The sequence below is a fragment of the Nicotiana attenuata genome, unplaced genomic scaffold (assembly GCF_001879085.1).
Source record: "Nicotiana attenuata strain UT unplaced genomic scaffold, NIATTr2, whole genome shotgun sequence".
NCBI lineage: Eukaryota > Viridiplantae > Streptophyta > Magnoliopsida > Solanales > Solanaceae > Nicotiana > Nicotiana attenuata.
This window is the reverse complement of record NW_017672509.1, coordinates 67444-80984: the sequence shown is the minus strand read 5'-3', so window position 1 is coordinate 80984 and position 13541 is coordinate 67444. Positions and strand designations below refer to the sequence as shown.

General features: G+C 36.6%; 2 protein-coding genes across 2 annotated transcripts; one reads left to right on the top strand and one right to left on the bottom strand.

The window, feature by feature from the left end:
• The first annotated feature begins 541 nt into the window (after positions 1-541).
• LOC109213487 (mitochondrial adenine nucleotide transporter ADNT1-like) lies at positions 542-8579 on the top strand. Its single transcript, XM_019377293.1, has 8 exons — positions 542-948; positions 2769-2817; positions 3121-3284; positions 4017-4054; positions 6714-6826; positions 6929-7042; positions 7484-7825; positions 8095-8579. Exons 1-8 carry the CDS (start codon positions 788-790, stop codon positions 8176-8178), a joined length of 1065 nt encoding a protein of 354 aa, XP_019232838.1. The 5' UTR covers positions 542-787; the 3' UTR covers positions 8179-8579.
• A 738-nt stretch (positions 8580-9317) lies between these two features.
• On the bottom strand, positions 9318-10527 carry LOC109213484. Its single transcript, XM_019377285.1, has 2 exons — positions 10014-10527; positions 9318-9698 (listed from the first exon to the last, which is right to left on the bottom strand). The coding sequence occupies exons 1-2, from the start codon at positions 10313-10315 to the stop codon at positions 9680-9682; spliced, it is 321 nt and encodes a 106-aa protein (XP_019232830.1). The 5' UTR covers positions 10316-10527; the 3' UTR covers positions 9318-9679.
• Between the last annotated feature and the right edge of the window lie 3014 nt (positions 10528-13541).

Genomic DNA, 13541 nt, shown 5'->3' with positions numbered 1-13541 from the left:
AAGTTGGAAAATATGTTTTGAAAACGTATGTCCAAACACATTTTCATCTTCAAACCAAACTTCACCCAAATCAGATTTTTCAAAATAAATTTGGGATTTATGGCCAAACGCTAGCGTAGTATGCTCATGTTCCGAGGCCAACAATGAAAAGATATCAAACTGGTACTCATCTTGCATCAATAAATCAAATTCAAAATCAACATCAGCAGGATTATTTTTGTTCCCAAATAGCCCATTGGAGCAAGGCTGTTCAATTGGACCAAGTTCAAGTTGTTGCAGTCGTCGGATGCGGGAGCCGGAGCAATTTCTCAAGTGGACTTTGCACAAATCCGGGGGAAGGAGAGGAGATCGGAAATTTTAGTGGGATGGAGGAAGAGAATAAGATGTATCAAAGTAGAGAGAGAAAAAAAATAGTGTAACTGATTAACATATTTCGTGGCTTAGGGTTAGGAGGTAACCAAAATTAAATATTTTGGTATAAACTTTAAAAGTTATCTATACAAAAATTCTAATTTAAATCTTTAATTCATCAAGCCCACACCACACTTTCAATGAACGCCGTCGTATAAAAAGCAGGTCTTTTGCACCTTCATTTCTCCGCATTTTCCATCGAACTCTTGCCGTCGCTGCCACCACCAACCACCGCAACCGCTAACTGAAACAGTCACTGTAAAATGTACTGTTTCTCATAAGCTTTTTCTATTTCTGATCCGTAAATTGAAAAGCAACGGAGTTTTTTCAGCGAACGATTTGCTGTTAGGTTAAGCTTTTTTTGCGATATTATTATATGGCTTCGGAGGATGTGAAGGCGGCGAGAGATTCAGCGGTGGAGAAAATTGTGAACCTAGCGGAAGAAGCTAAGCTTGCTAGAGAAGAAATTAAGCCTACAAGCCATGCCGTCCTCAGTATCTGCAAGTCACTTGTTGCCGGAGGTGTCGCCGGAGGCGTGTGAGTTTTATATATATATCACCACGTACTAGATGTGTTTTGTGTAATCCTGAAGCTGAGTATTTTCTTTAAGTTCGATTAGTTTGATACTTCGCCGTTAACTGTGATATGTATTGTGCCTCGGTTGTCATAGATCATATGCGTGAAAACGTGGTAATATGTGAATATTGTAGGAGAAGAAAATGAAAATTTGATCTTTTTGCTTGCTACTCTTTCCGTTCCAATTCATGTGGCTGTGGTTGATTGAGCACGGAGTTTAATAAAGAAAGAAAGAGTTTTAAAATTTGTGGTCTACTACAAGTCATGGACATTTGTGTGACTATAAATTATCTCATTAAAGGTAAAATGAGAAGCTTAAAGTTAAATTATTTCGAAATAAGGAAATATAATATTCTTTTTGGAACAAACTAAAGAGAGAAGTATGACACATAAATTTGGACAAAGGGAGTAGAGTATCTGCTCTTCTTTTTCCAGTTGAGAGGATATCAAAAATCGAGTACAAAGAGCCGTTCTTCACACCATAATATTTGTGACTCTATTGCAATTTCGCTAACATAATTTGACTCGGCACAGAGCTTAGGAAAGAAAGGGACACTTTTGAAACTTTTGGTCTTAAACATACATAATATTAGTGTGGCAATAAGACTTTTGAAACTTGTGGTCTTAAACATGCCATAACATCTATGTGGCTATAAAAGTTACTCGAAGAGTGTAATGAAAAGTTTAAAGTTATATTGCTTTCAAATATAAAAATATGTCATTCTTTTTTGAAAAGAACTAATAAGACAATAGTATCACATAAAATGGAAAGAGGGAGTACTAGTTCTTTGTCATCATTGGTTTCAGTTTGCTGAAAAATTATGACATAATTGTTTCAAATGGGTTTCTGGTCAAGTTTTCAGCTTGATTGAACTCTTGAATAAAATTAACCAAACAGTAATTTGATGGACTCATATTAAGTATATCAGGTATTCTTTGTTTCCTTGTACTTCAAAAGAAAAAGAGATACTTTGTAAGCTTATTTGTATCTCTGTGGCAGTATAGCCTTAATCTTGTAGTGTCTATAATATTGGCTACCAAGGTAAAATTATGCAGGCACTTCCTTTCTCTCAAAATGAAAGGAAAAAAAAGAAAAAAAAAATTGAATCCCTTTGTCTCATATGCAAAATTTACAGGTCTTAATCCTCTACTTACTGAAAATCCTTTTTTTTTTCGAACTGAGGGAAACATCAGATGTACTTAATGATAGCTTTGCAGATCTACAAAATGTTGCATCAGTATATGTGCTATTCATGTTTTCTCTCTGTCACTGGACCTCGTTATATGACAATTGTTTGGTGTGTTTTGGAGTTGTGGCTTTCATTTTCTGATCTTGCTTAATGATTATAGTCAAAAAACTCTTGATTCTTGAAAAAGTGTGCCAACCTATTCATTGGGTTTTGGACACACTAATCTCCATTTATCCAACACAAGACTTTGTTGAGACTTGAAAGTGTGTAAGCTTCTCACGTGCTGATGCTTAAGTCTGTAACTTGCAGTTGCAGGAAATATTAAGTCAACCTGCAGATCATTGTTTATTATGGTTGAGTGATGGATTCTCTCAATTCTGACTTATTATGCTATATGAAGACAAGTGTAACTATCTTTATATCTTTTAGTCTCTCAAAGGCTTTCGACATATGCTTTAGCATAATCATATTGGTACTCCCTGCTCTACATGAGTGTGGACGCTGACTAATATTTTTATATGCTTGAACTAATCCTTTTATTTTGTGAACTTTAACTTGACTTCACACTTACTGCTACTCTCCCTCTGGCAGGTCACGAACTGCTGTGGCTCCACTAGAACGGCTGAAGATATTGCTACAGGTGAAGTGTAATTTCGCAGCTTGTTTTTCTCTCCGCTGAATATTTTTACTGAAGCAGAGCAATATAAACTTTCTTCCTGCGTGCTATACTCATTTTGAATGATGGAGCAGTAAGCCCCATGTTTTGGTTTGTAACTCCGTATTTCTTTTTCCTGTTCATTAAAAGTTATAGGATTTATGAACTCTTTTTATTCCTTATATCCCCATGAGAGTATTCATCTCAGCTATGTGCTTACATGGAGGTTCCATGACCCATCTAGATTGTTTGTTCTCTGCTTGTAACATGATGTTGTTTGATGTGCAGGTTCAAAATCCACATAGCATTAAATACAATGGCACCATTCAAGGCTTGAAATATATCTGGAGAACTGAAGGGTTCAAAGGACTGTTTAAGGGCAACGGCACCAACTGCGCACGCATTGTCCCAAACTCCGCAGTCAAGTTCTTCAGCTATGAGCAAGCTTCCAAGTAATGATCCTGTCGGAACATAGATTTTGCATAAAAAGTAGGAGGATAATATTATACACATTAATGTTTCTTGTGGTCACTTCATTTCTAAATATTTTCCATGTTAATATTTTAACATTCACCTTTTGTATGGTGATAGATCTTGCTCAATTTAGTTCGTCTTTTCAATTTAGTGGCATTTTACCTTTTAGGAGGGAACCCTCCCCATACTCAACAAAGGAAAAAATAAATAAACACCAGAAAGGGAAAGATAGTCTCTGTGATCTCTCTTTTAGAAGATTTCACGCCCTTAAAGGAAATGAGCTCAATGTAGGTTCTCTACCTTTGTTAACTGAGGTTTCCCCACCCCACACCATCAATAAAATTATCTTATCAAGATAAAAAGGGGGAAGGAAATGAGCTTAAATGAGCCGTCTGTGAGAGGAATGTTGGAGAACTTCTGATGGTGTAACCATATCTTATGTGCAAACATGAACTAACTTATGAACCTCATTGTGGAGATGGACAAGTAATGCAATGACCTAATCTGGCCTTTTAGGTGTAATAGGGAAAAATACTATGTTAAGCGAAGGTGAAGACGAGATCTTGATAAGGGCCTCACAAGGTACTTTCTGAAGATGACTATTGTTGATGTGTCAAGTCACTAAAGGATTGTGAATCTCCACTTGTTTCTTATGTTACTGTTATAGCATTCTCTTACCTCTACTGATTTCTTCCTTGATACTGGAACAGGGGTATATTATATTTGTACCGGCAACAAACTGTAAATGGTATGTCTGTCTTCCTTTCAAGCTATTTAGTGGTCATGGGGTTTACCTATTTGAAGAAGAATAGGGAATAGTTATGGGGATATCCTTGTGTTTGTTTTCGTTTCACCATTCTTGCTTTCTAAATGGTTTGCATTGTAAATGAGACTGTATTTCATTGATGAATCCAGTCATAGGAGGAAGCATGACTTCTCATTTGTAGTTAATTTTTAAGCATATTACTCGTCTCTGGATGCTATTACACATTGTTTTATTATAGTTCATGTTTCGTATGCCTTATACTCTTTTGAAGTTCCTTTCTCCTTTGCCTCCAGGCCTAGTTTAAGCCCATTTTTGTTAATGTTTGTTTCACTTGTTGGTAAAACTAAGCTTTGTTCAGCATTGATTTATGTGTATTATCCTTCCTGTTTCTCGTTATGTTTATTTGCCGTTTGCATGGTAAAAACTCATCTGTCAAGCATAGGGTTGCAAGTTCAGGTTGTGCGCAGCTAAGTGAAAAATAAGCTGGCGTTTTAGGTCTTTACCCAGTTCGAGCCAAAGAATGCCCCAGGTTGTGGGGCCAAAACTGGGTGCTGTATTCTCACTAGTTTCTTCTTCCTCTTCGTAGTTAATGCCCCTCTAGGAAAAATTCTTTTTTTCTCCAGTTGCAGTTTTGTTAAAATAGTGGAAGAACTTCCATCTATGAGAGTAATTGTTGGGCTTCTACTTTAAACATATCCACAAGCTAATGGTTGTATAAATGCAAATGTTAAGATGAATGTGTTATCATACAAGATCGGACAAAGAATTGATCACGTCTGAAGTAGGATTCAAGTATCACCTGTGGGGGATAAAATAAGAGAAGATATAGAAGGTCGTTTGGGATGGTTCTTACAATGTCCTGAATAGCCCTCTGAATGCATCGACTAATTGATGCGTCACTATAATGATTGAAGGTGCTAAAAAAGGGACACGGTAGAATTACATGTAGGGGAAAAAATCGTCTAAAAAACCTACAATCTCACAGGATCAATGCAAATTTAGTTAAGAACAGAATGCAATGGAAGTAAAAGATCCCATAAGGCTACATCGCCGAGTTGGAATTAAGGGTTAATTGTTGATCGCCCAAAGCTTATTTACATTAGGTCTGCTATTTACCATGACCTTGTTTAGTTTGGTTATAGACTTTTGTGTCGAAGTAGGAATATATGTGAGTTAGAGAACCTCTAGTTTGACAGAACCATTAAATTGTGTTAGAAGACCAGTAATTTAGTATTGGAATGCAGGTCTGAATAGAGCTGAATGGATATAGTGGATTCTTATTGTCAGTCAAATCAGTTTCAGTTTGAGGTGTGGTTGACTGATATTATTGGGCTTGAATATGGTGAAGTTTTGGTGTAACAAAATAAATAAAACAATTTTCAACCACTGCCATGCTACTCATATCCCTCTCCCCCTTCAGTTTTAAATAAATAAATAAATAAATAAAACAATTTTCAAGCACTGCAATGCTACTAATGTCCCTCTCTTGTCATAATGTTTACTGTCACTCTTGTCTAAAAGTAACTAATTTCCATGTGCACAACTTTAACATCATTAGTTTTTTTCTGTTCTAGGATATTCTGATATGCTCAAGTGCTTCAGTTTCTGATAGATTTTACCTTTGCACAAGGCTGTAGACGGACTTTCACTTGGCGATCCTAATTCTTAGGAAGCATGTTAGAGTGGGTGTTAACTGTTACGAGTCCCACTTTGGTTGAGGAATGGGTTGTTTGTCTACTTATATACTTTTGGGGTTGATTCAGGCCCAAGGTCCATTTTTTACATGGTATCAGAGCTGGACCCATCCCAATTCTTAGTTTACCCGATGTTGGCCCCCCGTATTATGTTGTCCACACTCCAGTTGGCAGATCCGGGCATGCAGGGGTGTTAGAGTGGCTATTAGAGTCCCATATTGTTTGAGGAATGGGCTGTTTGTCTCCTTGTATAGTCTTGGGCAATCCTCACCTCATTAGCTAGCTCTTGGGGATGGGTTACACCCAAGGTCCATTTCTTTACCAAGCATTCTCTTCACATGCTATTTATCTGTTGTGCACACCTTTGGTAAATCATGTCGAATATCTAAGTATGGCAAAAAGGAAATCCATCGGAGTTTTATTATATCCAAAAAGATCTTGGACTAACTTAGAATAAGAACTGACCCTGGTTTTGTTCATTACATCATTTGCTGAAGGTCTCAAACGCACATTAGAGTGTTTCTCTGTCAATTCGCTTGCCTGTGCCAGCTGCTGAAGTTTCATGGAACAAGAGGCAGTTTTGAGTTCTATAATTTCGACCTTTATTTATTTATTTTTCTTAATAAAATAAAATTTCGACCCTTATTTTAGATGTGAAAACTGAAGTCTTCCTAGTATGAGGATCGGCTGATTACAATACCTCCCAAGGCATTTCAATCCCATAACATGATGTGCATTAAGTTGCTGGCCTCATCTGCGCTCACTATACCCTCTTACACTAACTATCATCTGATATAGGTTCTTTTTAAGAGGTGTCTGCATTTAGTTGATGAAGCTTTTGCAGGATTTTGCTTGGTCTGTTGATTGCTGTGAAACTATTGCATGCTAGTTTAACAATAAAATGGAAATGGAGCACTATTTGACTCTTTCATCTTGCCTTATGACAGAGGATGCTGAGCTCACTCCACTATTACGTCTTGGAGCTGGAGCTTGTGCTGGCATAATTGCCATGTCTGCAACTTACCCGATGGACATGGTGCGAGGAAGAATCACTGTGCAGGTAAGTTGCGTATCCTTTTGAATAAATGTTATGGGTGTTGATATACTCCTATGGGTATTATTTTGCAAGGATGCCTTCTAAATTCTTTTCCGTACTCTGCAGACAGAGAAGTCTCCTTATCAATACAGAGGAATGTTCCATGCGTTGTCAACTGTGCTTCGTGAGGAAGGTCCACGTGCTTTGTATAAAGGATGGACTCCTTCTGTCATAGGAGTTGTAAGTCCTTGTTCCTGGATCAAAAGGAACTGGCTATCCTGTACTCATATTAATTTGATAACCATGCTCACAAGATTTGGTGGTGTCATATAGATCTCTCATCTCTCCAAAGTTTCTTAATGAAGAAAAAGACTCAAATTAATTTGATAATCACTCTGTGAATTCATTTGGTATATCTTCATTTGAAAAGATGTCCATGAAGAAGAATGTCAAGTGCATTCTCTTTTGAAAGTGATAAGAACGTTCACCCACGGTCAATTAGCTAAATTAGTATTAACCCAATTATTCTAGAAAAAGGTTAAACATGAATCCCTGTTGGATGAAAGGAAAAAGATAAAAGGAATCTTATTAAAGAAAGGGAAGAAAAAAGAAAAGACATAACACTAGTTGAGAGTTCTTGTCTTTCTTTTGAATGCTTATCTTCTGATTCGGTGTTTGCAGGTTCCATATGTGGGGCTTAATTTTGCTGTATATGAGTCTTTAAAAGACTGGTTGATCAAAGCAAAACCATTCGGTCTTGTTGATGATGAGCTTGGTGTTGTTACAAGGCTGGCATGTGGAGCTGCTGCAGGAACGGTTGGACAAACTGTTGCCTACCCTCTTGATGTTATTCGCAGAAGGATGCAGATGGTGGGATGGAATCATGCTGCATCTATTGTTGCTGGTGATGGGAGGAGCAAGGTTCCCCTCGAATATACTGGAATGATTGATGCTTTCAGGAAAACTGTAAAGTATGAGGGTGTCAGAGCCTTGTACAAGGGTTTAGTGCCCAATTCAGTGAAGGTTAGACTTATTTATCAATAGCATTACCTTCCAGTTTAAGCAGTCTTATATCCTTCCTGTTTTTGTTTTTCAAACCAAGTCTCGTCGCATGTGTTTCTGTTCTTTGTCCTTTGTTTTCTTTGGGTTCATAGTTTTATGTTCCAGTGTTGCATTTGAATGTTTGCTTGCTTAAATAAAAAGTTCTGGTTCTGATTAGAGATACTTGGCTTCTCATTAGACGTTACATCATTACTTTTTATTTCATTCCTAATAGTGCTGTATATATTCAGGTTGTTCCTTCAATATCTATTGCTTTTGTGGCATATGAGCAAGTGAAGGATCTATTGGGAGTTGAGATCAGAATATCTGACTAATGAAGAGAAGCTCCGGTATTTTTTTCATGCATAAGATAATTTTGTGGGCAAGGATACAGGGGTTACAATAACATGGTGGTTACATAGTCTAGACGGAGAATTTGAGTCCTGTTCTAGCCTGTGTTTAGAACTTCCTTACTGTATCTGCTTATTGCTATTTTAGTGTTGTCAATAAGAAATTATCAAGAATAGTCTAATGAATAATTTGAGTGCCTATCTATGTTAGTGAGAGAATACAAGTATTCATGTGTTTTCAACCGCTTGCTTTTGTTAAATGATCAGTATTAGGAATGATACAAATACAGTCCTATAATGTTTTTTCAGTTTGTAGGCCATTTGTGCACTGTGTTCCAGTGATGCAAAAGCTGGCCTTGCCATAGTATTCAAATATTCTGTGTATAGATGCCAACTCCATTAGAGAAGTAAACCCCTTTATTCTCTTGCCTACAGTTGTTTACATGGGCGCATCGATGTTTTTGGATAATCTATGAAAGGGAAATAATCCATCAAGAGAGGAGGAAAAAACCCCTTTATTCCCTTGCCTATAGTTGTTTAATTCAGTGTAGAAAGACAATCCCTTTATTCCTTTGCCTATAGCTGTTTAAATCGATGTATAAGATGCTCCTTTGGCCCCGTGCTATGGCCTAGTGGTAAGAGCGCTAGGTGCAAATCATGGTTCGAATCCTGACATATAGACAAAAGCGTGATATTTAAGTGAAATAGGTAAGAGGGGCAAGTCCATTATTTATTGAGTTTTGAACCGTGTGCCATGGACCCTCAGAGGTTCTTTGCTTGTTAGAAAAAAGATGGCTCTGGGAAAATGACATTTCTAAAAGGAGAAAGATAGAGATAGTAAACCCCTTTATTCCTTTCCCAAGTGGATGTTCTCGGATAAAGGGATATGACCTATGTAGAACAAGAAAAAAGACCATATACTCTAATATGAAGAGTCCCCATCGGGGCAGGGGTAAGGTCTGCGTATACACTACCCTCCCCAGATCCCACTTAGTGGGACTTTACTGGGTCGTTGTTGTTATTGTACTCTAATATGAAGAGAGGGAAAGGGATTTTGGGGTGGGTGTGGAGGGGGAGGGGATGACTAGGAAATGCTCTATTTGCAATAACAGACACAGCGTTGATCTATGTTGACAAATTGAAGAGTAAACTAGCTACATAATTATATTTGGAAATACATTGTTTAGTTGTGGACTTGTGGTTATATGAGGCTACAAGTTCTATATCAAGTAGTTTTTGCTATGCTGATTTGTTAAAATGCTCTATAAAATGATGTAACAAGGTATTGAAGTATTAAGTAGAAATGTAGCATTGCTTTTTTAAACTTGAACAGAGATGTTTGCAATACAAATGCCTGTCTTTCGGTTTTCTCCATCTTCTTTCTCTGTCTCTTTGTCTCTCCATTAACATCTATCCATAAATGAAAAGGAGTGAAAAGACCTTTGTGGGAGTTTCTTTCTTGCTATGCCCCAAGGGTGTTGATTCCTCACATTCTTCTGCAGTGTCTGGATAAATGCATGAAAAGACAGATTCTTGATTACTTTTAAAATAACATAAGGGAACGAAGAATATTCTAATTTCAAGACACATATAACAGTCAATAAAGCGGGTGAAAACCATGGGAAATTAGAAAATTAATCCGACAAAGACAAAATACTAGGGATTACTTTCTATCTGCCTAAGTTTGGGTGACCAGAATTATCCGATACGTATGGTGGTGAAATATAGCATGTATATGAAGTAGTCGAGACGCTTATAAACTAACCTAGACACCACTATTATTTATCGAAACAAAGCAGTAATTTTCATAAAAATCTTACCCGCAGTCCCTAATCTTGGTCTGGAACCTAGGCACTTGTGGTTCAGTAGTCCTGTAATTATTCATTCCTCGTTTTCTGAAATTTACTTTAGAAACAATGTTGTCTTCTTGGTGATCTTTGTCATTGTCAATCTCCAATTTCTCAAAATTACGTTCTTCAGATGATAATGAAAGAAATGAGAGAATAAGTACAAGATTCAGCTCTGCGAAAAACAATTCTCTTGGTTTCTCATCACCTTTCTCTTCCTCCATATTCACTAATTGTTCTTCTAGCTTCGTCGCCATAGTCGTAGATTCAACCATTTTCTCCCTCAAAAATCTATTAATGGAGTAGGATTTTTTTCCCCCAAACTAACTGAGATTTGGGAACTATAAGAGGAATAGGGGATACTTATATATAGATCTAATATGTGGCGTCAACTCTCTTTTACTCATCCACCATGTTTTATGAGACAATAACCAACTTCCTGTATTTTAGGCAAATGTTTGGCTAATAGATTTGGGTGGACCTTTGGTTGGTTTTTTGTTTTTTGTTTTTTTGCTTGCTTTCATCCCATAATTTTATTTGAAGATTTTCCTTTCCAATTAAGTATTAACTCACTGGATTCTTGATAAATTAATCATATCTTTAGCAAACACTGATATATATATATATATATATATATATATATATATATATATATATATATATATAAAAACACCACATTACACTACCACTTGAGAAAAGATTCTCTCCCACACTCTAGAATTGGTTAGAGCGCTCCCTCTAGCATACTATTATAAGTTTTAACTTGTAATATCAATTTTTCGGTTCGAATAACAATCAAGTTTATATTTATATTATTCGTGCATTATGGTTGGCTAAGCCACCTAATTTATTTTGTAGCATTTTATTTATATGGTAGGCTCAGCCGCCTATTTAATTTTTGTATTCTAACTATATCTTCGGCAGGTTTAATTATCTTACTGTTACTCGCTTCATGTCCTAACTTATAAGTTTTTATTTCCTCCTAATCTTTTAGGCGCTTCGCTTCAGAGCCATATGGGGAAGTAAGGGTTATTATTCTTGTTTATAACTTGATCTTGTGTGGTATTGATTGATGATACTTAGATCTATAAATACATAACTTCTTTTATATATATTAAATCTTGTACTTTTATAAGAAGATCTCTTAAGGTTGGCACTGTGATCCTTTCGGATTTGCAATGTAAGCAATTTTTCTAGAAAGGTGGATGTGATAATTCTTAGTTGGCTTGCAAATGTTATTTATAACATTTGAGTCATCCTAAAGAACAACTTTTTAAAATAATTAGATTTAATTATTATATATATAAGAGAAGTCATGTATTTACAGATCTAAGTTTGATCAATCAATACCACTAAGAGCAAGTTAAAAACGAGAATAATAATCCTTACTTCCCCCTGGCCCTGATACGGGATCGGAAGCGAAGCCCCTAAAAGATTAGGGAAAAATAAAAACTTATAAGGAAGTAAGTAACAATAAAATAATTAAATCTGTAGAAGATACAGTTAAAGTACAAAAATTAAATTAGGCGGCTGAGCCGACCATACAAATAAAATGCAACAAAATAAGTTAGGTAGCTTAGCCAACCATAATGCAAGAGTAATATAAATATAATCTTGATTGTTATTTGAACTGAAAAATTGATACTATAAGTTAAAACTTATAATAGTTTGCTAGAAGGAGAGCTCTAACCAACTATAGAGAGAGGGAGAGAATTCTTTCTCAAGTGGTAGTATAATGTAATGTGTTTTACAAGTGATAGGGGGAGCTATTTATAACCAAAAAGCTAAAAATTACATAGTGTTTTCTAATGTTATTGATGATGTCATTAGGAGTACGTGCTAGCTGATGTCATGGATGATATCAGCTGTGATGTCAATATATTATCATGCTGATGTAATTTCTGATTAATTTCTCAGAACTTTAAATCAAGGTCTTCTTCTTCTTTTGATGATGATTTTTCAGATGAAGATGCTCGACATTGTGTCTGTTGACCTGGAATTTGTGTCTTGAGGGAATCAAAAAAAAAAAATTCCATTTGCTGAATATCAAGCTTGGTGGTGGAACTAGCTAGTTATAGCTAGATATTGTGGATGAGCCAAAAATCATTTGGGTAGCATCTGTTATAGCTAGATATTGTGGATGAGCCAAAAATTATTTGTCCACTGCTGGCACATAGGCTTCGAATGAATATCACATTTTGTACCACTTATAGTAGCCTTGGAGGGCTAACCACGGTAGTCCTTTGTGTCCATCTGGCTTGTGGAAGGAAAATTTCTAGGAGTAGATTCACTGGATGTGAAATTTGTGAAAAAATTAGAGGAGTATGGCTATTTTTTGCTCACCAGAAAACTTGTGGCAAAAATAGTCATATACTTCTTTTACTGGCGAAGGGAGAGTTTCATCCTTATGACCATAAGCAGGCCACCACCGATGCATAAACCACTGAGGAAATCCATAAGTTAATTTTTTACCCAGAAGATAAAACATGAATGCTTTCCAAGTTGGTTTTGGAAGGTGAAAGCATCCATCCATGCTGCCTGGTAGTTAAAATAATTATAAAATTATGGATCAAAAGGCTGAGAAAGTCTTTTGTATTTGGCTTGATGGATTTCCCATTTTTTTGGTGAGATTATTTTGTTAATACACACAGTAATATGCGTGACATACCACTGGATCTGCTTATCTTTGGGGTTTAAACAAGTAGGATTTGGTGTTTGTGAGAATGAACTCATAGTATTTTTGGGTATGTTTGGGAAATTTTTGTATGAAATTGGCTGGAGGGCTAACTATTTTCTTAGCTACTTCTTGAGGATTGGAATGTCAGAATTCTGGTTCAATTTGAATAAGTGGGTAGAACTTCATTCTTAATGTAAGTTGGGTTCCTCGGAGGGGGAGCCTTTACTTGAAGAAATAGGTTGCGGCACTAGTGAAGAAAGTACCTGATTGGGTACCGAATGCAACGTGCTTGTTTTATGCGATGTTGGATAGACATCCAGTACGTGCAATGGGGCTTTTAGCCTCTACTATTTTTTTTTTGTGTGGTGCTTTTAGCAACCATAGGATGTGAGAAGGCCGTGTGGCTTTGGGCCACCACGAGGTTGGAAGAAGATGCATGGATTTGTGCCGCCATATTGGAGAAATAATTCTGATACAATTGCTACTGATCTCTCAGCAGTTTTCTAAAAAGGTCACGCATGGTCATTTAATCTTTAAATCCCATGAGTTGGTGCCAATGCATGAATTCTTCTCCCGACCAAGGAGAAGACATGGTCTGAGCTAGTTGAATTTGAGCTTGTTGAGATTCTTCTTCCTCAACTAAGTCTGCCAATTTCTTTGGACTGAAAATTGGAATGGGCTCTGAATTTTCTATAAGATAAACTTGGGGGACTCCGCTCATGACGTAGTCAGATGGTTTTCTGTATTTTGGGTTGGCTTGGTGCAACTGCATCTTATGAGAGTTGCTTGGAGGCAACTGAAATGGCTTGTTAATTGGATACAAC